The sequence below is a fragment of the Schistosoma mansoni genome, assembly GCF_000237925.1.
Source record: "Schistosoma mansoni, WGS project CABG00000000 data, chromosome 1 unplaced supercontig 0010, strain Puerto Rico, whole genome shotgun sequence".
Classification (NCBI taxonomy): Eukaryota; Metazoa; Platyhelminthes; class Trematoda; order Strigeidida; family Schistosomatidae; genus Schistosoma; species Schistosoma mansoni.
Genome location: NW_017385987.1, coordinates 2,331,725 through 2,359,692, shown reverse-complemented (window position 1 = coordinate 2,359,692; position 27,968 = coordinate 2,331,725). Strand labels below are relative to the sequence as shown.

Here is a 27,968-nt window from a genome sequence, read left to right as displayed (position 1 = left end):
CTTGAATCATCCTGAGATAAGATTTTGCCGTATTGCGAAACGTGATGAAGGCAGTTAGTAGGGTATGTGGTTAAATTTGTGAAGTTATTATTAGTATGTTTCTGGACAGATATTTAAAATCTTGCAAACTCCCGGAAGGTGTTATCTTAGCAGGTGCATGGATTGGCAAACTAACAACAACATTCCTACAATTGGGGGAACTTATTGAACCCAAAATAACTGTCTTCCAACCAAAAATAGTAGTCTTAAAAACCAGTAGATACGAATTGGACATGTGCGTATTTTAAATATTTCGTTACGTTTTGGCATTGTCCTGAGAGCTATGTCCTCGTATCCTTATAATTCAACCAGTGAGGTGCGTCAAAAAATGACAGGCCTTCGACGTCAGCTTAGCCATCCGCACCTAAATAAATTCAAAGAAGCTAAAAAAGAACTAGCTTCTATATACGAAGACATTTTAAGTTATGTTTCCGAAAGTCACAAATTTACTCGAGAACAAAGCGAAGGTAATTCATGTACCTAACTTGACCAAATATTACTTACAGAAGATAGGTTCGCCAAACTTATCGGACAGGGAGTTCATGCTGAAGTTGAACATCATTTACAGAAAATCCGCAATATTCAGGAAATTATTGCTCGTAATCAAATGAAATGTGCTTTTTTTGGGAGGTAAGGTATTCGTAGTGTTATTGGACATTCCATTGCAAACTAGACAAGTTCTAGACATGTGACATTGACAGGTCACAGTGACGCTGTAAAGTGATATCTATTGATCGCCTGAGGGCTTATGGACCAAATTTGCTAGAAAGCAGACAGCTAAACGCAAGGTTGATTTGTAAATCACGGGAAATTGCATGGTCATACGTGCTATGTGTTCTTTAATTTCTATTTTTACTGTGATCGAATAACTCGAGTATCAAGTTTCTCATAAATGGTTTTCGATATGCTCATTTTGTTAACTAACGTTGAGTTCACGCCGGATGTTATTTTGACGTTCGTGACCTCCTCCTCCTCCTAAGAGAATTTAATGTCAGTCACTTTCGTTCTCTTTTCGACACTAACTATTAGACAGTAAACTTTGTAGCAGAACTAAGGGCGAGAGTGCTGAACCTCACTTTTGTTGCCTACGTATTTATTGTAGATTTTGAGAAGTTTCATGTTGTTTACAATGTTTGTTTCCCTTAATGCCTTTTTGTACTTAAATAGTTTTGGAATCATAAATAGGTCGTCAAAACAAAAGCTGACAAATTCCTTATGATCGATTACATATATTTTCTTCTATTTCCCCGTACTAAAGGTTCCATAAAGACTGTCTTACATCCGATGAAATTCCACCCAAATTATTAAGTCAACATACTCATATACCACCCCTACTAAACGTTCAGATGTCTAGGATTGGTAATGAGATTTTTTCAAAGAAATGACTTATCCCAGCTCGTTATTTGAATAGTGCGGGTACGGATTACTGCACTTTTAAGCAACCAAGCCCCAGTTAACAATTTACAATCGTGCCTCATACTCTCGTTTGTAAAGTCTAATGGTTTATCTACCAATCATGTAAATGAAATTTCAAGACAGTGGCGATACGCACCAAAAATCCCCCACACAGTAAATATTATTAAGTGAAAATTGTAAGAATAGCAATAGAAATGTAGCCAAAGAAGGCTTCGTCTAACCAAAACATACATTTTAATGCGTGATGACCTTGATTAGTGGTTGAAAAGTTGAGTTGACATGGCTCAAAGTCGTTCGCAATGGCACAAATACATTTCCTCTATTATCCTCTTTCTGTTGAATTCCAGAATTTATTCATGCTTACTTTTCCACTGTCTTTTCGAACCATGTTAATGTTTAGTTTCGCTATCAATTGGTACTAGATTATCTTAATCTTTGTTATTCCCCTTGTGTTACATGTAGCTAAACTTTGCAAGGATCAAAGTTTCTACCTGTAAGTTGGCATGTCATGCTTGTTGAAGGATACACTACTAAAAGCTGGGTTCAAATAAGCTTGATATTTTAAAATTTATGCTGACACATTCGGAATCCCCCCAAGTTGAGTGTAATCAGTAATAGCGATTTTATTTATTGATTGAACTCGCTTTATTAAAGATGTTCTTGATTAAAAAACCTCTGGTAGCTGATTTAGGTGGTACTCCGACAGTGTTTCTTTCTTGTGTTCGCTTTCCTAAGTCGGTCCTTCGTTTTTTCGTTTTCTGCCCTGGTCCAGATGGTTAGATTAATTATCTTGTTCATATTGCACTGTATATCTGTTCTTTTCGACGATACTTGTATGTAGGGATCAGCAACAAGCAAAACACCTGCTTAAACTTTTCAACAACGCTCCCGATAATATCCAGTTTACCATGGAGTATGAAAACGATGATAAGTTCCGCCTTCTCGTCAGAACAGAGGAGGGGTGGCACAACTCAAAGTTCAGTTTATCGGAATTCAGCATGGAATAGAGTTCATCTGGATTTTAAGTGTCCAATTAATTACAAACTTTATTTATTTATTTTTATTTAAACACATAAACATCGATACAAGGAGGCACCAAATAAATATGCCCCACATAAATCATTCGACTTTTGTGAGGGCTGGGATACTGCTCGGGTACCTAGACCGAAGCAGGTGGTTTTCTTAGGAGGGCTCACCCGGAGCCTTTGACCTAAAAATCTAACCCACAAGGCAGTGGAGAAACGTCAGGAGATGCAGTTCCATGGTAGCCGGTGACCAATAATTGGTTCATACGCCATTTGTTCCCTCAAATAGAAAAAAGGGTCTATTTTCGACTCCAATAACATATCCCTAGAAGTTCGATGGGACTTAATACTTTCAGTAGTAGCGTTTCAAAGCATATCTTTTTGACACAAATCAGGTTTATATATCGAAATCTTTCAGGATTATCAGTCTGCAATCAAACTCTAGTCTTAAATTTGCGGAAACCGTAGCCATTAAACATCTGAGACCAAATCTGTGTATGGGAAAGTAAAAAATGCATAATTTCCTTCAAATTCATAATTTTTAACTGATTTTTTCAACTTATGTTATTCTTACTTAGTAATAATTTGTGTTCATCTTCATTGGATAATCAGTTATAATTTTTTAGCTCTGTGATCTGTTATTACTATGTCTGATGATTTGGAATCTTATCTCACATAATATATTTATTTACAATGTTATTGCACTTACTTGGATTGCCACTGCACCATAACGACACGTGTCCACATCTAACTCAACTGTTTTAAATATACTGATGATAATCCCAATTTCAAATGTTCTAGATTGTAAGCAGCTGATGGGAACCTAACAAAGTAAATTGAATTTGTTACTCTGCTCAATTCTTTGTTCTTGTTCCCACTGAGTTAGTTGAAGTAACTTATTGCGTGTAACTTTCCATATATGTTGTTGAACTGACCAAACACTTGATAAGGGTGATTCAGATTGTCGAAAACAAATATCTGCTTGATGTATCAATTTTTACGGTTACCTTTATTAGTCGTTTTCTGAAATTACTCTTTTCAAAAAGACTTTCATCTTTCCGGAAAAATTTAGGCCGATTAACGTAGATACCGGGGACTTGAATATACAGACTTTCCAGGTCTTTTATTGTCCGCAACAACGGTTGACAACGAGTTTTAACTTGACAATACAATAAGCTAATCAGGCATTAACCTCGACGGCTGATGTTGTCTAGTGTAGAAGTAGGCTGTAAGAAAGCTAGGGGTGGCCGAAAGAAGACATGGCATCAGTCCATAAAGTTATTGACATTTGGACTGAGCCATACTAATGAGTGTAGACTAGCTAGTTAGGGTTCGCATGATTATCGTACCTACTGGCTAGACATTCTAAATGATACATCTCAGAATCGTTTACAGTGGCTCGGGTCCATTCATTCTTTGTCTTCCTCAAAATTCCGAGCTTCAGAATTCCTTATTACTTTCTTTGTGTTTTTGTCTCATTTATGTATACTTTCTTGAATCGTATCTTTGATGCATAATCTCTTATCACAATGCCTATTGTTAGTACCTCTGCTATTCTGGAATTCGGCCTGACAATTTCATCTCTCTGTGCTAATGGGGTATGGCAACTTGAACCTATGTACATATGCACTGGGTTTTACATTATGACTGGACTGGCTTAGATGCCTATCTCAGATTGTGGCCAAGCCCGACGATATCCTTATTCGTGTCAGAGTGGGTCACGGTATGATTGATGATCATACACTAGTCATAATATTGTCCTTTCCTAAATAGATTTAATCACTTATAAAGCTATCACTAGTTAGTAGTAGATAAATGATTTTTGTGGTCTCCATATTGTACACTAGGCCAATAGTTTCTCTTTATTAGGATAATGGCTCTACTGGAGTTCACTTTGTAAAATAATCAAGATAAAGTCGTTTCAGGAATCAGTAAACATGTTTTTTTATTCTCTCTAATGCTCAGTTTTGATATTATTCAGATGTATTGTAATTTTCACATTTTTACGTATAGAACATCAAATGGAAAGAGTACTGTTATCAACGCAATGTTGGGTTCAAAATTGTTACCTTCTGGTTTGGGCCACACCACCAGTTGTTTCCTTGAAATTCAGGGGACGGATCAGGACTCAGGATATCTTCTAATGGCTGATTCTGGTACCAATGCTAAAGAAACGTCAGATATTTCTCACCAGGTTTGATTAAATATTTAATTAAAACTTTTGAAAGATGACTTTTATTTTGTTTTAATGGGAAGTCGATTAGATTTTAATGGATAGTCTGAAATATAAATATTTTTGTCTTAAAATTTGTTTTAGTTTTGTGGGTGTACTAAAATTCTGTATCCCACCATTCATCTTACAACTTGTAGTTTTCTACTTGAGGTTTAATTCACCTGTCTTAATGAGATAGGAGTAAGTTGAAAGAAATTTAAAGTGGGACAAATCAAGGCGTTATCAGCTCATAAAATCATTGACTGCTACTGATAGGTACAAGCTACATAGTCAGCTCTTCGCGGCAACTTTAATCAGTGGTTGGAGATGTTAAGTGACATTTCGCAGATGCATTCACCATTTATCTTCTGGATTTTGAGTTCTATTCTGGAGAAACAAGAGTATAGCACGATAATCCTAAAAAAATATTTGTGTTCATTTACTTGCGTGGAACACATAATTTTCCGAAATATCTGATCCATAACTTACTACTATTGCTAAGTCGACCCAATAAGTAAAATAGTCCTAGTTGTATTAGGACAATCTCTTAATCAAGTTAATTTTTATTTACTCAGGCTCGTCCTATTGATTCCGTTGGTCAGTTGGCTCATGCATTAAGCAATGTCAAACTCTCTACAGACACACTACTAAAAATATTCTGGCCAAGTTCATATTGTAGGCTGTTACGTGAAGATGTTGTTCTACTAGATAGTCCAGGAATTAATGTTGATCCAGATATGGATAAATGGATTGATCTTCACTGTTTGGATGCTGATGTTTTCATTCTTGTTGCTAATGCTGAGTCAACATTAATGCAAGCCGTAAGTAATTAACATATTTTCTTTTGATTGGTAATTTATTGATTTATTTGAACACAAACATTGGTACAAGGGGACCCATATGCACCATTGGTCTGGAATCAGGGTTTTTCAACTCCCCTAGGTGGACTCTCCGTGTGCACCGGCGAGGTTAAAGCTCCGGACATTACTTTGATTAGTTTTAAAGCTTGGCCAACTAGCTCAGCCGATGTAGTAGACTGGCTGACTGGGATTATAACCAGCTATCATGGTTCTTTAACAAGCATTAGCAGCATATAAATGCTGCGGTGTAATAGGCCGGTTACCAAGGCTGATTTTCCCAGCGGTTACTGTGATGCCTGTGGCATCGTTGTGAGAATTTACAGTCACTGGAGTGTCTTTCAACTTTGACCAAGTTACTCAGCTATTCACACCAAATCAACAATTCACAACACGGGTTTACAACAGAGATACTATTTCACTAGTGTTACTAAAAATATCAAAGCCGGGATATTTTGCAATAAAATATTTATTGAGGCATAACCGTAGAATCAACTTCCTGAGAATATGTGAACAAATAGGAAAATTTCTTCATCTATACACTTCATTGTTTTCCTTTAACTATGCCGTCTCTTCTGTTGTCTACATTTATATGTATTTTGTTCTTCTTTCGGCTCGTCTGCAATCATTATTATGTTCACAATTCATAGATTGTAGTCAGTTCTTTGATAGTGTTGGGGTTAGCGATTACTATTTCACCTTTGTTCTACCTCACCTTTGCTGAACTTGGCGGCTGCCATACTGTATGACTTTGTTCTTGATTCCGGCTGCTTGATTCACTGAATTGGCTATCCCTAAAGGATAGAAGTCAAGACAGCAACTCCGGTGAAACCAGAAGAGGATGCCACAGGGTCCGCGAATAAACGCACTTGAAACAAGCTTTTTGAAGCGACAGATGTATAGTGAATTTGTAGTACTTCGCTAGTCTTGAATACGGGTCTCGGATAGACAACAAACGTCGATATTAAGACTTTCTAAAGACATAACCAGCCTTATCTGTTGTTCTTCGTAGGTTGTTTAAAACCCGAGAACGATTGACTCGCGAGGAGCAGGCTGGTTTTCGTTCTGGTCGAGGATGCATTGATCATATCTTCACCCTCCGCCAAATGTTAGAACACCGTCATACTTATCACAGGCCAACAATCGTAGTGTTTCTTGATATCAGGGCTGCCTTCGATTCGTTGAACAGGACTGTTCTCTGGGATTGTCTATTGAAGAAGGGTGTACCTGAGAAGTTTATTAACATCTTAAAGGCCCTATATACGAACACCTCAGGCAGAGTGAGGGCATACAACCACCTTTCTCCCTTGTTCCATTCAAGCAGCGGGGTTAGGCAGGGTTGTCCGATCTCACCATTCCTCTTCAACTTTGCCATCGATGACATTCTGGAAACAGCTCTGATGAATGTAAGTAATGGCGGTGTGGATCTGCTGCCTGGAGAAAGACTTCTCGACCTTGAGTATGCGGATAATATTGTCTTACTGTGCGATAATGCCCAGGGCATACAATCCTCACTTAATCAGTTGGCAATCAGTGTCCATGGGTACGGTATGTGCTTTGCATCCTCCAAGTGCAAAGTACTCCTACAAGACTGGGAGGATTCTAATCCTGTACTCACTCTGGATGGTGAGCAGATTGAAATGGTTGAGAAGTTCGTGTATCTGGGTAGTCGCATAAGTGCTGGTGGTGGCGTGAGTGATGAGATTGGTGCATGTATAATGAAAGCCAGAGCGGCTTATGCCAATCTGGGCCATCTTTGGCGCCTTCGTGATATTAGTCTGGCTGTAAAAGGTCGGATCTACAACGCGTCGGTGAGAGCAGTTTTGCTCTATGCTTGTGAAACCTGGCCTCTTCAAGTTGAAGATGTTAGATGACTCTCTATGTTCGATCATCGTTGTCTCTGGAGGATTGCTGACATCCAGTGGCAACACCATGTTAGTAATGCAGAGGTTCGGCATCGTGTGTTCGGGGACAGAGACGATAATTCAATCAGTGTCACTATCTTGAAACACCGACTTCGGTGGCTTGGATATGTTTTACGAATGTCGTCCCAGAGAATTCCACATCGTGCATTATTTGCCGACTCTGAAACTGGTTGGAAAAAGCGAGAGATAGTCAGTGTATGACATGGTGTCGTGGTATGAAAGAAAGTTTTGCAGGACTGGCTTCTGTTGGTCCTTCACGACTCCCTGGTTGGGGTCTTAGAGATGGTGTAACACAGTGACTTGAGACGTTATCAGATATGGCTCAGAATAGAAGCCAGTGGCGATCCTGCTGTAACCTTCTTTTGCTTTCTTCATAAAGAGTGGTTCTAACTTTCTTAACTGAAAGTGTCTTCCGGTTGTACATTTCAGTCCCCCTTATCTTTTCATCCTTTCTCTTCCTATTTTCATTGTTTTGTGTGGCGCATATGTATCTGGTGCCCTTTTGTACCAATATGTATGTGTTTAAATAAATAAATAAATTATCTGTTGTTCGATCTGCATTCGTGTGCAAACGTTGAAGGAAGCCAGTTTGAATGGTGCACGTGGTTTCAGAAAGACTGTTTCAGTATACGTATTCGATGGAAGCATTCACTTTCGACCAGACAATGACTCGAGATCGTTTAGATAGGACAGGGTTTCCATCATAGGCGAGCCACTGTGTAAGTTGAAAAATAAAATACGCAAAATGAGAATAAAAGGGAATACATAAGTAACATAATATAAAAGAGATAAAAACTAATGTGATCAGATGATTGTGAGTGGGATTTGTCTGCATGCGAATTGAAGCGAGAATAATTTTCCCAGTAGTAATCATTTGGTTTGTGTGAAGGCTGTGATACTGCCCGAGTGCCCAAACCGAAGTAGGTGGTTTTCCTAGGGGGCCACACCCGAAGCCTTCGCCCCAAAGGTCTGATCCACAAGGCAGTGGAGCAACGCTAGGAGACGCAGTCCCATGGTGGCCGGTGACCAACAGTTGGCTCATACGCCATTTGTTTCCTCAGGATTCCGGAACCCATACCTATGTGTACCATCGGTTTGGAATCAAAGTTTTCCAACTTTCCTAGGTTGACTCTCCGTGTCCACCAACCCAGTTAAAGCGCCGGATGTTCGCTTTTTATCCTCTCAATTTCTTAAGCAACATCCCTGCCACGAAAAGACAGTTAGTAGGACTTCCCTGACAGTGGCTGTAAATGCGTGGCCATGTGAAAGCATTTCGAGAGGGTGAGCGGACTCTCCTCACTTTCAGCCATATCATGGCATTTGGTGGCTTCGAGTATCTATGTAGTATTGTATCTATTTATAATGGGTTTGAAGAAAGGGGTAATTTTACCAAGATCAATGCAGTTGTATATCTCTTAATGTATAAAAATGATATGGTCATAGTGATATGTATGCACTTGAAGGTTATTTAATCTTAAATTAACTATTAGAAAGATTAGTAATAGTTTTTTTATCGATAATTAGAGACATACTGTGAATGTTACTTCTTTGAGTTACTTTTTAAAGGACACTGTATAAGCTCAGTTTGTTTTGTATTGCTAATCATTGTAATAAATTATTTAAAGCCAAAGATTGTAATGATCTAGTAGTTAAAACATTCAACTTTCCACCTGTTAGTTTGTAAATCTGAATTCTAACTAATTTAATTTGATCATTTGGGTAGTATCATTAACTTTTACACTAAAAGTGTTTCTAAAGTTTGAGTATATAAACTTGCACCTTGCTAAATGAATCATATTTTATTCGAATTTTTTTTGTAGAAAAGTTTTAATCTCCACTATTTGTTTCAAATATTTTAAATAAAAGTAACCGAGATTCGTTTTTTTCTTCAGATAAAAATTCTTCTTGTGTACTAAATTTTTCAGGAGAAAGATTTCTTCCATAAAGTCAGTCAGAAGTTATCCAAACCAAATATTTTTATCATTAATAATCGTTGGGATGCTTCAGCAAATGAAATTGAATATATTAATGAGGTATGTATACTTTTTTATGTTTTAGTTATTTTCTAAACTTTCGAATACCTATTGTGAGTCCATTAAAAAAGTGTTCAGTTAAGCTTAGTCACAATAAGATCAATTAGCCTCACTTTTCTAAAGGGTTATTTTTTAGGGGAGGGGGAGAGCTGTGGTAGAAAGGCGAATAATAATAATAGTAATAACTATTTTTCTTTTATAAGACCTACAGTGACGTTATTGAGGTTTATGATCACCTTTTTATCAAACAAATTTCATAGTGAATTAATATCAATCAGTAAATCACTGAAAACTAAGATTCGTGAAAGAGATATTTTCCCCTTGTTCAGGACTTTTAAAAATTGCACACGCGTTGGAACATGACCTTCAGGTCTGGCGGTGAGCATATCATCCAGTCACTGAGTCCGACGTTTAGTAGCTCAGATTTTCAACTTTCGTTTATTCGCCATACAATGATATCATCTTTCAACTTCATCGAAGGGTAAATGCCGTACTCTTGGCGTGATTGGAACCATAGTCCATAACTCAGCAGCTAAATTCTCCAATTAGGTAAGGGTATCTACTTAGTTTGATCCATCTTTTTACTGCATCACTTTCTCAGTACAATAAAAATCTATCTATGTAGATTCTAGTTACGTTATTTCGATTTTCCTACACTAACTATAATTTTTAAGAATATTACTTTTTAAATTATCATAATTTTTACTTAAATTATTTATATTTCAGGTACGTGAACAACACCTGCAACGTTGTGTAGCATTTCTTGTTGATGAATTAAAAGTGTGCACACGTACGGAGGCAGAGGGACATGTTTTCTTCGTTTCAGCCCGTGAAGTTTTAGCTATGAGAACAAAAGCAAATTTAGGTGGAGATCCACATTCAGGTCCTCCTGGAGCAGCTACAAGTATTGGGTCTCCTTTGTCAGCAGGTGGGCCACTATCATTAGTACTTTCTAATGAAGCTTATATTTATTCGGTTTTGAGACACACAGATTATGCTAGTGCTAAAAACATTAACCCTCTGGACTCGATGTTAATAAACTTATCAGATACTCTTTTTTGTCTGTACAGCCAGCACCATACTATCCAACAGTTTGAAACCATAATTGTATCAAGAAACACAGAAACAGCTGGCTTGTAATACATGTGATTGTGTTCAAACATATGAGAAAGTGTTAAGACATGACCAATGAATCCACAACCTGAACAAAGGCTTCCTTCTCTTGAGGACTCATTGTTTCGTGAGTCTTTATCTATGGGGAATGGCGGCAATCCACTTTTTTGGGCAACCAATGACATCTACCGACGTCTTGGATGATGGGCAGAGTTTTTCGAGGAACAGATCAGCTGATTTGCTGTCCCGGCAACATCGACCAGACTGTCCTGCACTCCATGGCCTGTGACGACTGATCCACTTAACGAGACGGAAGTCCGCAAGGAACTCCAACTCTCAAAGTGCCGCTAGTCACCAGGCCCAGATGAATTACGTCCAACCCTTTTTAAAGATGGTGGTGACTTTCTGGTTAAGGAACTGACTAAGTCGTTTACAAAGGTCGTGAGATTAAAATTGCTTTATACCTTTGTTTCTACGAACTAATTCTTTCTTTCTGTATTGTATCCTTATACACAATCTTTCTTTTATATATTACTACCATTGAAGTAACTACTTCTATGAATTTTGTGTTCATGTTGTTGTGCTAATGAGGTGTGGCAACTTGGACCGATGCATATATGTGCCTGATCCTAGGTTGCAGCTGACTGACGAAAGGTCTGGCAATTAGAGTGTCCCAACATCATCGAGTGAGTCTATTGTTGTCCCGTCTTTGCTGAAACAACTATCAGAGGATAAGTCTACTTCCGATTGCGTCCAAACTATTGGCTTCCATCATACTTCGTAAGTTGTTCAAAACCTGAGAAAGATTGACTCGCGCGGAGCAGAATGGTTTTCGTTTTGGTCGAGGATGTATTGACCATATCTTCACCCTCTGCCAAATGTTAGAACACCGTCATACTTATTACAGGCCAACAATCGTAGTGTTTCTTGACGTCAGGGTCGACTTCAATTCGTTGAACAGGACTGTTCTCCGGGATTGTCTATTGAAGAAGGGTTTGCCTGAGTTTATTGATATCTTGATAGCCATATATAAAAACACCTCAGGCAGAGTGAGAGGACATAACCACAACCGCCTAATCTCACCATACCGCTTCAAATTTGCCATCGATAACGTTTTGAAAACAGCTCTGATGGATGTAGGTAATGGTGATATGAAACCCTGAACCTACCCTAACCCTGGGTAGTGAGGGTATCGTGAACGAGAACCCAGGCAGGGACAACCGAATGTATTTGAACACAAAATTACAGAATCTCTTAGCAAAATCTGAGAACCATACAGTAGATTCTTCATTTGCAAAGTGTCGGTCAATTGTCTAAGACTTGATTGTCCCTTCGTTTCCACACCAATCACTCTATTCTCGTTCTCTTTTTTTCGATCTTCTTAACTTTCTGCCGCCAGGCATTCCATTCTCGATTGGTGATATATATTATTTATATCTGTCGACATCAGTGGCATACACCTCAAAGGGATAGAAGTAGTCGAGAATTTCGTGTATCTGGGTAATCGCATAAGTGCTGGTGGTGGCGTGAAAGATGAGATCAATTCATGCATAGTGAAGGCCAGATAGGCTTATGCCAATCTGGGCTACGTTTGACGTCTTCGTGATGTTAGTCTGGCTGTAAAAAGTCGGTGAGAGCAGTTTTACTCTATGCTTGTGAAACCTGGCCTCTTCTGGTTGAGAAGTTTAGACGTCTCTGTGTCTGATCATTGTTGTCTCTGGAGGATTGCTGACATCCAGTGGCAACACCATGTTAGTAATGCAGAGGTTCGGCATCGTGTGTTCGGGGACAGAGACGATAATTCAATCAGTGTCACTATCTTGAAACACCGACTTCGGTGGCTTGGATATGTTTTACGAATGTCGTCCCAGAGAATTCCACATCGTGCATTATTTGCCGACTCTGAAACTGGTTGGAAAAAGCGAGAGATAGTCAGTGTATGACATGGTGTCGTGGTATGAAAGAAAGTTTTGCAGGACTGGCTTCTGTTGGTCCTTCACGACTCCCTGGTTGGGGTCTTAGAGATGGTGTAACACAGTGACTTGAGACGTTATCAGATATGGCTCAGAATAGAAGCCAGTGGCGATCCTGCTGTAACCTTCTTTTACTTTCTTCATAAAAAAAATGAATGTAGCTTCTTTAAATGAAAGAATTATTTGTTATATTTTTGCTACCTGAACTGTTTCTCCCATTATTATTATTATTATTACTATTATTATTAATATTATTATTAGCGTTATTGTTATCATTACTATCGTTGTCTGTATTACTATTACTTTAGAACAAATAAGACATTAGCCAACTCACATGAATTTCTTATTCTTATAAGAATGGCATCATCATACAGATCGACTACATTTCTCTTTACGTCCTATCGGGATTATTAACTGTCCATAATCGGATAAAACACGTTATTATTACGTCACCAAAGTTAACAAAATTTCGATCAATTGTTTGTATCCTTCGATCAGTTATACTTTATGACCTTCATATTAGGTTTTCAAACCTAAATGGATAATCTGTATATTTGGAATTTACGGCAAATAGTTTGGTTGTTTATTTAGAACTACCATAGCGTTGTTAGTTACTCTAATAATTTTGTGACATTACATTGGAATTATTTTTAGTGGCCTATATGGCTGAGGGTTGGCAAGACAGACTCGTGGAATTTACAAATTTCGAAACTGTTTTCGAGGTTAGTGGTGGTCAAATTTTCTTACTATTTCCTATTTATGCATTGAAGTAATCCATTTGTGATAGTTTTTCTGTTTTATGTCTTGTTTTATGTGCTTTTCTGTTTTGTTCTCCATTACTGATGATCAATGTGATTTCATCAAATGTAATGATCACTCGTTGCATATTAAACCTTATTTTTTAATACTGTTGTGATTCACTGGATTTTAGACACTAAATTCTCGACTATAGAACCGAGATTTTTAACTACACTGTACTTATTTAGATTTGTATAACTAAGTAATTACCATACACCAAATATAGCTTATAACTCGGTTTTCGTACAAGCTAATAGATTCTTAGTCGTTTTAAAGATTCTTTGAAGGGTTTACAGTGCTTGGAACAGTGTCTTAATGATCATAACAGTCGACTTCAAACCACTATGTTCCAGGTTCTAAAATCGCATATGCTACCATGATTAACTGTATTGAAAGTCATTCATTGAGAAATTTTATATATAGTGCTTATCCCTCTATCGTTCAAAAAGAAAAAAATTATAACTGTGGGGTTATAGGTTCAATTTACTTTTGTACCACTCATGAGTGGTCTCAGGGCATTCTTTCTTTCGATGGTCACCTTGGTGCACTTTAACTTAAATTTCACTTGAATTATACAACTCCAAGTCGAATAATGGTATTTGACTAGTTCCACGTGAAGTCATCCTCAGCATTCCAATGTAATTAATCAGTTGACAAAATGTAAACTATTGTAATATAAAAGAAGACTAACAACCAAGGGATTAATGTTTCGAATCGATCATGTTAGAGATAGATTAGTATATTTATGTATGTGTCGCGTTCAAATGTATTCAAATTTAACTATAGTAACACTTGTAATTTATGACTTACTGAACTCCAGTATTGTCGATAAATCACTTGTGAATTTATTTTTTCTTTTATATAGAAAAATCTTTCAGAGTCTGCTACTCGTACAAAATTTGCAGCCCATTCTGAACAAGGCAAGGATGTGGTGAATAGAGTCCGTACAATCATGGAAAATATCTATGAGACAACAGTTGAAGAAAAGTCAGTATTATTTTACTGTTAACATTTTGATTTTATTTTAATTGAGATTTTTGTTCGATATTTTATGTTGCCAATGGTTATAAGTGCGTGTTTCTTCTTTTTTTTTGACTCTTTTCTACATTTATCCTCATTATGAAATGGATTATTAACATTGATTATAGGCTTTAAAAATTTATTGAATTCTGATTTATTTCATTCTCTTTATTTACTTTATCTAATATTAAGTGTAGCACCGTTTGTGCAACACTTTTTCCATTTTGATCTTCATATTAATGAGTAGTTAAATATAAGTTCATATGTTATGTTTAGGTATACACATATCAATTCTGTCAGTTCCTGATCGTTTAGTTTTTCACTTCTGTTGACGCTAATATTTTCGTTTATTCACATTTTCTGTTATTATTTTCCCTTCGTTATAATAGTTTAATATTTGATAACTTGAATCGAAACATATTCGAGTTGAATATTACGTTGTTTTCAACTGAATATGATAACATGCAATTTAGATTTCATAGCAGTATTACTTTGCATTCAATCATATCTTTAGGTTATCTTATGATGGACACGGTAAGTCCACCTAGGGGAGTTGGAAAACCCTGATCCCAAACCAATGGTGCACATGGGCTCCAGTATACTGAAGGAACAAATGGCGTATAAATCAATTGTTTGGTCACCGGCTACCATGGGACTGCATCTCCTTACGATGCTCCACTGCCTTGTGGATCAGATCTTTCGGTCAAAGGCTCCAGGTGTGGCCCCCTAAGAAAACCACCTGCTTCGGTTTGGGCAACCGGGCAGTATTACAGCCATCACACAAATCAAATAAGATTTGTGTGGCGCATATGTATTTGGTGCCCCTTTGTACCAATATTTATGTGTTCAAATAAATAAATAGATAAAATAAATTAGGCTAAGTTTTTTTTCCGTTTTATTAAAGAAACCGTTTATTTTAACGAGTTAACTAGTCTTATGAGTATACTTTTATTGACAGAGTTAAAGTTATTTTTTATTTATAGTCATATTAGTTATCATATGTTTGTTGTTATGAGATTTAATTTTAATCACACTTTTTTCTGTATTAGAGATGCTGCTGTTCGTTGTCGTCGTCTTTCTCAAGCACATCTTGAAGAGGTACGTGCTCGGTTGATGAAGACAACTCAAGCTGTAGATGAAATGCTTCATGCTAGTTTGGCACGTGTTGAAGCTCAAGTTGCTAGTGCATTAAATGCAGAAATTCGACGTTTGAGTGAACTTGTCGATAGTTATTCGCGTCCTTTCCATCCAGATCCAGCTTTGATTCACGTATACAAGCGGGAACTAAATACTCATGTTGAACGTGAATTAGGCAGAAAACTTACTGAAGCTTGCTCTAGTGATATTCTTAATGAAGTTGCTCGATGTGAACAATTAATGATGAGTAAGGTTTTTACTAATTTGAATGTTAATTAAGAGTAACAGATACTTTGAAACTTGCAACTACACTCATGTGTTAATAGTCGAGAGCTTCACACTATAATAGTAATTCAGTGTTCATGTCTTTTTTGAAGTACCGTCTTCGAGTACTGCCAATCGACTTAAGAATTATTAGGCAAAAATTAAGTCTTTTCAATTTCATATGCATATTTGTGTGATGACATTAATTGTCACTGTTGAAAAATAACGTTCTTGTATACACATTAGAGTCCTCATTGTGAATCATAATAGCTAAATAACACACTACGGATAGTACTTAATGGACCTTAATAATGATAAAAATTATTTCCTGTGAAAATCCATTAAATTATTCAAAATATATTGGGTAAATATCTCACATTCTTCAAGTCAATTTCGTCTTTATAGTACGCTTTTAAAATCTAATAAGTAGGCCATTAAATTCTAAATTGTCTTATTGTAAATACCTTTAAATCTAGACTAAAAATTGTTAAGCACTTGACCTGTTAAGCTCTCATATACCTGTTTGTTTATTGATCTTTATTATTAAAGTCCAATATGATAACACAATTGTTTTTTACATCTTTACGTAATTTATTCGTATGTGAAAGTGTTAAAGTCGGTCCAACATAGTCATTATCCGAGTTGTAGATGTAGGGTGATACTCGTTTGTCCGAAAGATTTAAAATTCTATCATTAAAATAAATAGTAGTGTAAGGTACCAGATTTTCACCACATTTTACAAAAAATTCCTATATTTTGCATGGTGTATAATTTCTTAAATTGATTTTTATTCTTTTCCTCATTTCAGATAAACATGCGGCAATTGTTTCAGACGAAGCTTGTAAAAATCGTATACTTCAGCTAGTTGATCCTACTGCATTTACTCCGGAATTCCATCTCGATTGTCGTAATTTGTGTGCAAATTTTCGCGAAGATATTCAGTTTCGTTTTTCTCTTAGTTTGGGAACGCTGTTTCAACGGTTGTCAGCCCCACGTCGTTCGACAAATAGTGTAAGTTTTCTGTCGCTGTATAACCATTTCGTTAATTGAAACAGGTTTTTTTGAGTCGCTATATGTAATGTAAAACGTGGTGACTTGCTAGTTAAAGCACTTAACTTTCAACCGCACCTTCCATTCTCACGTCAAATATTTGATTCCAAACAGCTAAACAGAATCAGTGGCCCTTAAACAAAATGTGTAATTTAGAAACTGTTCCTGTTTGTTGAGATGCGGTGCTCTCCAACACTCCAAAAATTAATTAGATTGTTTTCAAAGGCATTAAGAACTCGAAGACTTTTTTCTGCGCTAAAACCTTCACTTACTATCACTCCTAGTTTATTTTAACAGATAATTACATTTGTACACCTTTCTTTTTTCCTGTTCAACGTTTTTGAAAGATAAGGTATCAGTTAACTAAGTGAACAGTTTATAGACAATTTTTTTGAAGAATGTACGAATCCAGACTCTTTTATATGCATCATTCTGATAATTCAATTTGTCTTTATTAATTCATCAGTATGTGTTCGAATGTCCTCTCACAGAAACATATTATTGAATAATGTCCCAAAATATTAATAGGGATTTAGTTCGATAATGGTAAAAGAAAAAGAAAATGAGGATTTTGTTTTATCAGAAGGGGGTTTTCGTGGAGATTTTAGTAACTTTATATAGTTGAGATTATGAGTCAATTGAAGCTAGACCATCAAGAAAAACCTGGAAGCACTGGACGGCCATTTCGTCCTATTGTGGGACTCAGCAGTGCGCATCCACGATCCCGTCTCGCGAGATTCGAACCCAGGACCTACCAGTCTCACTCCAGAGCACTTAACCGATTCTGTCTTAGAATTTGTTATAACACTCGGTTTTCCTCGTCTACGTGAATGGGTCTCTAATTTGCCTTAGACGAATATCTACACTAGATACCCTCTCAGTGTCTATTTTACAGGAATTCAACACAACTCAGGTCAGGGACGCATGGCTAGTCTAACTAGAACGTAAGTTTATTTCCACACCAAAAACCGACAACGATCCAATAATATTACTTGGTTGCCACTAATCGGACTTCCTTCTTTTGGGTCTTATATGTAGCATATTGTTACCTATTATCGATAAAGTACCCATGTTAACCTGATTAATATTATTCTGTTGCTCATACACACATCTTCTTTTTAAAGGATTGATGTACTTATTGACAAGTGATTTTAGTATTAAAAAACTTGTATCACAGAATGTAACTCAGTATCATGAGTTGTACTGTAGTGTACGCCACTTATACTGACAGATATAAGTAGTATGTAGCACCAACAGGAAGTGGAATGCCTGCCGGGGGAAGATTAAATTAAAGAGAACAGGACGATAAACAGAAAGCAATTGTAATAACAACCGAATTGAAAGAATGAAGAAGTATGTACAGGACAACTGAAGGGAGATCTTCACATCATGTATTTAATGCATGATTTTCAGATTTCACGAAATGATCTCGTGTTAGTAAAATATCAATTATGTGTAAATGTGTTTAGTTGTTTAATATATAATCAGGTCGTCGATGTTTCTTATTCATCTTACTTTCAGTATTATTGGACACAATCTGATGGAATTCCTTCTAGTTTGGTTAACTCTTCTATATTACCCAGATCTTCATTGACTGTTGATTTGTTCCCTTCTCTTATGAGCCGAAGTGCTGTTGGTACTGTTATTGTTTTTGGAATTGTAAGTTTTAATTCATTTGACATTGTGTTGTATTTACAGTGTTTTATGAATAGAAAGAATAAAAAGTTCCGATAACTCGTTCAATATTCTTTAGTTGTATATATTTTCAGATTTAATGCATATTTCCAATAGATTTCACTACTTGTTTCATAATTATTTTTTCGGTTATCATAATTTATATATAAGTGGTATGATATATGAGTAAAACGTTTATCCACTATTTTCGCCATAGCTTCTCCCTTGATAAATTTTGAGCAAATTGTTCAATATGATAGAGACGTTATTTAAGATCTAGAATTGGAAATGTGGATAGAATACAAACTTTTTAAACTGATTTCTTTTTAAATTACAAATCTAATCATAATAACTGTTCGAATGAAAGTATATTGGTACAGTCAAATAGGGATTGGATGACCATAACGTGAGGCCATGTATTGTCGATCAGCTTTTCCCGCATCAGATCTACGTACATATAAATACGCCTGTTATCTTACCACAGTTTCTCCACTTTTTCATTCTATATGACTCTCATTTTTAACTTTGTTAACATGATTATATGATTTGTTTAGTACATAGTCCATTTGTACACCATATATTTGTATCCAATCATTTTAATGATTAATGATTTCTTTTGCAAAAGCTTGGACTAGATTGCCAAGAGAAACGTTAGATTCATTATTGTTATTTCAATTGTTGAGATTTTTACAAGTCTAATATCCTTCTCAATGTTATATACTAACTCGACTCCAAACTGCTGTGGAACTATTTGTTCAGATTTAAATGATTATTCTTACAAATGTTTGTAATTCCATTTGAAAGTGAAGTGATTTTTATAAGTTTTATGAAAATCAGTTTTATTAGATTGTAATACTTTCTCCATATTCTCTTAAGTACTTTGCTTTCTAAAATTCTTAGTGTAATGGCAGTTTCTGTCAATTTATTTCTCAAAAAGCGTTTTTGAATTATGCATTGCTTTTTTTGTTGTAAAAACCCAACCATATTAGATGTCTAAAGCTGTTGGTTGGCGAGTTCTAGCAGTGGCTTGTGGAATATACGGTGGTTTATATCTATACGAACGACTTTCTTGGACAAATAAAGCTAAAGAGGCTGCTTTCAAACGTCAATATGTCGATTTCGCTTCACATAAATTACGTTTAATTGTTGATTTAACCAGTACAAACGCTCGACATCAAGTAAGTTTTGTGGTAAAGTTTAAAAAAATTATTTGGTTTGTTCACTGAACAATTGTAAGTGTAAAAAATAATTTGATAATAGCGATAACATCTACTTTGTTTTGATATATTTGGTATAAATGTATAGAATTTTCATAGTTCATTTACTACTTGATAATGTGTCGGCAGATTTGGAGTAGTTTTAATTTTTGAAAATCTAAATTTTAAGAAATCCTTCTAGTTGTTGATCTGTGTACTTAAAACTGAACAGCATATTGCTCAGCTTTTTTTCCAGTTGCTTTATCAATATTCCTATTTATTCATCTTAATACATATATCACTATACACTTATTCTTGGAATTGCTTAAGATAACTTGTTATCACTATATTATTATTAGTAGTATTAGGGTTTAAAGTATTATTCTCTCGTGGCTAGTTAAATAATTAAATTACTCAGTCAGTTTTCAACTATTTAACTGTAAATTTCAACTTTGGTTTAAGTAGTCAGATATGATTATTAGCCTTGGTACGAAAGTAGAATTGAATCCCAAAAGAGGTTTTTAGTATTAATCCACTTTTACATTTGTTTATAAATATGTGCTTGACATGTTTTATTTATTTTATTAGGCTAAAAGAGAGTTACATCTAGCTCATAAGAAGTTGTCTACGGAAGTGGAGAATTTCAGTGATACTTTAGTCGAAGAAGTGAAACAATTGGATAGTGATATTAACCGTCTGGATTTCATTACTACAGAAGCAAGGAAACTTAAGTGAGTAATATGATTTTAGGTTGTTGAATATATGGATCTGTTATAACTTGTAGCCTGTGTGCCCTGTTAGTGTATAACGTGATAATACCGCTAATTGGAGAACAGTGATTTATCGATCGGACCAACGACTCATCAAACCCGCGCGAGCAGTCTATGATACTTATCGGTTCTGCTCACTGCCTAACCCAGCCAGTTAAGTCCGAAACACCAATATCAGCCTCTGCGGTATGAATCATTTATTTCAAACATACTGGGCTTATATACCAACCAGATAGACCACATCGTACCATAAAATAGGAAACAACATTTGTACAAGATTTAGCTAAATTTGGCTGTGAATAAGTGAGATAGTAATTGATAGACAGGGCATAACTCAAGAATGGTAAATTGTATAATAATAGTTTTTTAGATCAAAATAAAGCTCATAATAAGAGGGATATGAATATGAATAGTTTAGTTATTTAACAATTATATGGTAAAATATGCTCATAGTATTGGTCCATAAATAGATCCCAAAAGTTACCATTCATTATTCTTATTGGGATATAACAGGATCTTACACTATAGATATGTTAGTGTGAACATGGAACCCTTTGTTTTATATCCTTACTTATTTTTCTATCGGTTGTGTTAATAGTGTAAAACATTATCTGTTTCTAAACAATAAGTCTAAATTACTTGTCACTTTACCGCTTGTTTTGAATTCGTTTATAATAGTAGCTTTAGGTATAAGGGATATATGGAATGTATCAAATAAGGGATGTACTCATAATAACAATATGTTATGAAAATAAGTACAGACTGTACGCTAGTTTACAGCGTTGATCAATTTGATACAGATTACTTGGTAATAATAATAAATTTAAGGTTACGGCGTCTGAAAGAACATGATTTCTAAGTAACTTCAAAATGGGAACTTCGAATAAAATTACAAAATGATCAAGGTTATAGAGGATATAAAGGTCTGATTGAGGTAATTTTACAGCACAACTTTAGTGATTATTCATACTCCATAGGAAAAGTAAATTCAACAAGCATGAATTTGTCATTATTATACAAACTGTTAGGAAATAGAAATACTAAAAAGATAGCACAAATGAATTATTGAATATGTTTTGGTATGGAAAATTCTACATATTTATCATAAAAGGTGCATGAGACGGTCTAGACACTTATACTCACTGATAGTAGTCTTTAGTAGTGTACTCTTGACCAAAACTCAAAGTTATTGACTCTAGTTACAGTCTATGTTAGTCATTCCACTGCAACACTAAAGTGTTATCTAACGGGTAAGTTGAGTGCCAGATTGATTAATCATGACCAACAAACAAGCGACAAATCATACTTTTTTTGAAGTACAACTGATTCAATAGGTACTTCGAGGCGATTTAATGTGCTGTGAACAAAAGGCTGTCCAATGTAGCTTTTAAAAGATATAAATGATATAATAAATTGGATCTGAGAGATTATAGAATATTGTGTGGACAGATAGTTGTCGTTGTGTAAGCTAAGTTTTCATTCTGTCCTGTAACAGCAATTAAATGAGGTAAACATAGAACTAGTTTACTGAAGCATAATAGACAATTAAAACATCTATGTGCACGTACATCTTTATGTTATCATGATTATAGTCATTTAAAAAAACAACGATATTTCGTATTTGGCCATGTTTTAATAGGGAGAGTACACTTACTTATACAGTTCACATTTCTCCTAAATCTCACATTTCAAATATTTATATTCTTTTAAAGGTAAACCTCTCTTGTTTACATGTATTCCTCGTTGCTATTACTTTCCTTTAAAGAATAATAAAGCTTATTCAACTATTGAATATTTATCAATTAATTTTCTTTAACTTTTATTTTACAGAAATCGTGCTAATAACTTGGGGAATGTTTTGAATAAATTTCATGAAACATTTATTTTAAATCCATGGGATGAACCTAATTAGAAGAATTCAATGTATTCTACTGGTTTTTCTTTTCTCTGTTTTGAAAGAAGAAATGTTCATCTATGTTTTAATCCATCTATGGATAACAATCTAATATATATATATATATATATATATATCATTTTGCTTGTAAAGTGAAAAACATGACGCAAGGAAAGAAGTCTCAAATTGAAATATCTTCAAATACCATTCTAGTAGTAGTAGTAGTTACTAGCAGAAGCAGTAGTATGGTAATAATTCATAGACTACAAAATTGTATTCCTCAAACAATTTAATTTCCCCTACTGAATGACAATAGTTTTATTTGGGAACTTTCTATACTCATCGTCTATTTGTAGATCCATATCGTTTTTTTACATTTACTCACATAAACAATGAGAGTAATCATTATGGTTATGAATTACTGTTTTAAAAGTTGTAAATTTTAATCTACTCATCAGTCATATGTAGATATATGTCTTTGTAGCAGTTGGAGAAATATTGTATATTATGTATAGTATTCATGTGTCACTTAATTGTCAATATCATCATCTTATAAACTGCATTCTACTTAGTCGATAGATGAGCTCTTCTTATTATTGTTACTATTATTAGTTCATAATTAACCGTTTTTGGGGGGTTAACATATTAATAACTGAATATATGTACAACATAAGATATAATTCATATGAATTTTCTTAAATTGAATATACATTGTTAAACAGTATAAAATGTTTTTTTCATAGTTCACACTTTCGTTACCCTATTCATTGGTACTAGAAGTATATGATATGTTTCAGTAGGTAACTCATATTTCTGGTGTATGCATAATAATCAAATTCGCTTGGTATCGCTTGCTTGAATTTTCCCATTGATGTTTAGGACTGCAATTGATCAGTCTCTTGTTGACACATATTCATACCGTGCGTATTGCCTTTATATAGCCTTAATTCACAAGCACTATAAACAAAGATGGTTGGAGGCTAGCACTGAAATCTAGGACGCGCATTTCGTCCTATTTGGGACTCATCATCTGGATGTACCTGATCAATTGCAGTCCTAAAATCAATGGGAAGATACAAAAAAAGCAATACCAAATGAATTTAAAACTTCACCCCGTTGCACAAGCAAACGGCTATCAGGACTGAGTAGCTAAGTGCATAACGCTATGGCGTTTGAGCGGACGGTACTGGGTCCGAGTCAGGCAGTGAACATCACCTCTGAGATGCAGATACATTCAGCTGACAAGTCCCAAATAGGACGGAACGCGCGTCCTCCATTCCACTTCTATCTTTGCTTATAATAGATAATTGTTTACAAATTTTCGTCATATTAGAAAAAACATGGGTCATATAAACAAAGAGTATTTTTTTCAATAAATTCTCGTCAGGTTCTATCTCTATAAAGTCAAATTAATAACCCAAAAGAACAACCAGATCGTTTACAATTCGGTTATATAAATGTACGATTGTTTGTAAAAATAAAATAACATTTAATATTGAAATCATTAGTATTCAATGTTCATTTAAATAAGATTATGTGCTAAATGATTAATAGTGAAAATATAAATTTAGATAAAGTAAAATAAGAGAAATAATAATATAATTATTCATCAAAGTTAATGATTGGTTAACGACTGGGTAATGCATAAAATGATATGAATTCAGTAAGAGGTATTAAAATTGGTTGATTGTTAATTATATTCTTTGCGTTTATAAGACTAATAATAATGTTATGAAAAATGTGAATTATAATAACAATAATATTTGAATAAGATGAATGTAGATTATGAAAATACATAGGGTAAGGCTATATGTCCATTAGTCAAATTAGGTCATCTTATAATTAAGATGATGACTGGTTGATCAGGTTTGAAGTTTCCTTAGGCAAAAGAAGAGGCTTTACATATTTCCTTTTTTGGTCCAAATAGCTATTGCTCCTGCTTCTAACGAAGAATTACAATAAAGTCATTAACATGTTTCCAAAAGATGACAATTTTTTGATTAGGTAGCTATATAAAGGATCGGGAGTTGTCGAAAGAATGAGTGACATCCTGAACATAAAATTTTAGAAACTAGCTGACCACAAAAATATAATTAATAAGGTAGAGGATGATCTTAGCCGATCATTAATGAAGCTCAGGTCAACGGAGAGTTCCATGGAATTTCCAACTGTTTCAGCCGACAGTGACTAATTCATCTAAGCAGTATAGATTGCCAAAGGTGGATAATGCACTGGTCCTTTATTAATATTGTATAGTACAATTTGTATGCTTAAAAAAGTTTTTACCCAGTCTAGGATTTAATAGTCAACCTACTGCGTCTCCATCTATTTGTTCATAGATTTCGCATGTTTGTGTGCCGATATCATAACATTTTAATACTTCGTAAATTCATACATATTTTTATCTCAGTAATTTTCGTGTATCATGGTTATTCTGTCCGATAAACCACTTGTTTTAAACACAGACACTCTGGTCTGTATCTATATTCTTTATTTACTGTTTGAAATTTCCTATTTCTATATAAGATAATGAACCGAAATAATATAAGGTTTTTGGGCTTGAAACTTCTGAATGATCAATGTGCACATAAGAATTTTATAAAATTAAAATGTACAATCAACGTTCCAACAGGGAAGCAGGAAAGGCATTCAATAACTTCAAAAAAGGATGTAACCTCACTGCAATTATCTGAATACATACCCAGTGAGAATAAATAACTTTTTCAAGTTAAACTAGTTTGATTAGTACAAGGAACAAAGTAGTAAGTTGATGTACTTTAGACCTCTTATACACTATAAAAGTTTGTGCTCATTGTCGTGTATCACCATTTATTCAAGGTCATCCATATCTCCAGCTAATTTGATTGATGCCCGAACACGAGTGTGAAATCTTAAACGGTTTGTCGAGGATCCGTCTTCGTAAGGTTGATAGGACAAATTATCTTGGTTGGTTTTAATGTCACCACATATTATATTCGTCGTGTCTGTTAGCGGAAGTCGCTTTTAATTCAGATAGGATAGGTGTCGTGCCCACTTTTAAGCTGAGAAATACAACTATTTCTTATCATACACTTCTCAGGGTTTATAGCCATTCAATATTTCGTCAGTTTTGCAAATATTTGTCTGGGGCACTGTAGATATTTTTCTCCCGACGTACTTGCAACTACCAGACTGTCAATGTAAACGTACACAAATGATATATCTCAGGTTATCTGGTCGATACTACTGAAATGTTTGGCCATCGTTCGTCAGTTCAAATGGCATGAATAAAAATTTGTACGATCCAAAAGGCATTGTAATGGCTGCTTTCTGTACGTCCATTGGAACCAATAGGATGTGATGATGTGCATGTACCAAATCAGTCTTTGAGAATATTACTGTACCGTATACACTGTTATTAAATCCATGGATGCATAGTCGTGTACCGATCTGCGACGGTTCTATTTTTCAGGGATCGATAGTCGCCAAGTGGTTGGATTTCTCCGTCCTTAGTTACCATAGACAATGGAGACTACTGGGCTGTTAGAGAGTCGAACAATGCCTTTGTTCATTGATCTGTCAAACTCATCCGTCTCTATCTCCAATTTCGCCATATCTAACCTCGTCGGTCTTTCATACCGGTGATACGTTCATCATGATATCGTGTTGTACCTCATATTTAGAATGTTTGCCTCCTCATGTCACTGTCGTCAAGTCGGAAAATTCTATTAGCGATGGAGCGTATGGATTAGAAAACACTAAGGACACTATCGAGTTCATCGGTGACGAGTCTGTACTGATCCCTCTCATAGTTTCCACATGACCGTTTTTTATAAGCTGATGTCATTTTGGATAGATCACTAAATTAAGTGTTTACAGGAAATCTCTATTGATTTTGGGTACGAATGCGTCTGCCGCTACAAATTCTTACAAAACGATAAACCAAAGTTCATTAATTTCCTTGTCCCATGCATTTTTATATCAGACGTATTCGCTCCTCTGAATAATAACGTGGCATCAATGTTTCTCTTCTCATTTGCTGGTGGCATGACATGGATTTCCACTCTGATGTCAACAAAAAGTTGCACACCTGTTGTTCGGTCTTGTATATAAGATAGACAACTTTTCTGAGAAGTCATCTCAGCCTCATCAGTCATCATTGTTGCTGTAGGGTGATATACCGTCCGTCTGTACTTGACTGAGTAGCTGGTCGATGGTTCACTATTAGGTTACAAAAGCGGCTTTAGTCACTGCCGCTGTAACGTCGTATGGCTTTTCGTGGTTTTGCTTAGATATTACGTAATGTATGCTATTCGCATCATCATCTAGGGAAGGTGAATTGGCATGATCGAATTCATCTTTTTGTAAATGAATACTATTGACCATTAAGTAACTTTTTATTCTGACAAACCAAAGTTGTGCGTCTGAGGCCCTAAAAAGAGGAAAAGTTAACAGCATCCATGGATTAAGTATAGCACAGACCTATCAGTAGTTGTTCAAATATATGTTTATAAATAGGCAATAATACACAAACATATAGATATGTATAAAAGAATGTACTATACAGCCAGTAACAATGAGAATGGCAAGGGATACAGTGTTATAAAATAAAGTTACTAAACAGCACTAATATATCAATCTTATAATTTTTAGTACTGACAAATTTTGTCCAACAGTGTTTGTGAGGTAATATATGAGTGTAATGGATATGACAAAAATAATGATAATCACCTAACAGTAATAATCTGAATTAGCACGGCGTACTGATTTTCAGTAGTATTGCAGAGGGTTGAGTTTTGTTTGTGCATTCAATTTACCGGTTTCTGCTGAAGAATATCTTCGAGACCATTCCCATACTTCGCATATTAGTGAACCGGACAAACGCTTTTACTATAATTTCGAACGGTGCATGATTTCCGGGAGGAAAAATAAAGTAGCAACCATTTATTTTAAGCACAGCTCACGTCGAACGACTAGCAGGCACATAGTACGATGAATTAAAGAATGTAATTTAACAAACAAATATGTAAGGAAACGTGAAGGAGTCATCAAGTATCTTAAATTCCGAACGCTTAAGTGAGTATATATATATATATATGAGTAGAATATCTGACAATACGAGAAGTTTTTAGATCTTTTCATTTGTAGGCGAATTACTGCAGATTGAAATAACACTGTCTATCTTCCCTGTAGGTCATTTGGAGGGCTTAATTAATTTGGACCTTTACAACCTCGAGTGAGGATTAGGGTACCGTAATGGGAATCTATTTACTTAGTTTTCTGTTTAATGAGTGAATGTAATATTGTCTCAAATTATTCTATCTTTTCAAATAACGCATTATACTACTTATTCAATATGTATAGTACAATTATTAATTACGGAATTTTTTGTAATATTTTTCCAATGCGATATTTCACCACATTAACCACCCAGTTTTTTTCAAGACATTTAATGTAAAATCTTGACGTAAGAAATTTCTATGACTATTTTAAAGTATTCAGTGGTAAAAAGTTATCTTTCATAGTTGAAAGCGTGAGCCAATTGAAGCTAGACCACCACGGAAAACCTGGAAGCACTGGATGGCCATTTCGT

The 27,968-nt window shown here is 35.2% G+C and overlaps 1 protein-coding gene across 2 annotated transcripts; it reads left to right on the top strand.

Annotated features, from left to right (window-relative positions):
* Positions 1-322: 322 nt before the first annotated feature.
* Smp_132620.1 (transmembrane gtpase mfn (mitofusin 1) (fzo homolog), putative) lies at positions 323-22,414 on the top strand (the record flags this gene model as incomplete). Of its 2 annotated transcripts, XM_018791995.1 has the most annotated exons (14): positions 323-506; positions 546-669; positions 4,494-4,674; positions 5,268-5,513; positions 9,400-9,507; positions 10,234-10,435; positions 13,248-13,315; positions 14,257-14,378; positions 15,461-15,795; positions 16,621-16,823; positions 18,384-18,521; positions 19,526-19,714; positions 20,321-20,463; positions 22,333-22,414. In XM_018791995.1, 14 exons carry the CDS (start codon positions 323-325, stop codon positions 22,412-22,414), a joined length of 2,325 nt encoding a protein of 774 aa, XP_018644901.1. The 2 variants fall into 2 exon arrangements, with proteins under 2 accessions (XP_018644901.1, XP_018644900.1); XM_018791996.1 differs by lacking the exons at positions 323-506; positions 546-669 and having other exon boundaries at positions 4,160-4,674; positions 10,234-10,390.
* Positions 22,415-27,968: the final 5,554 nt, after the last annotated feature.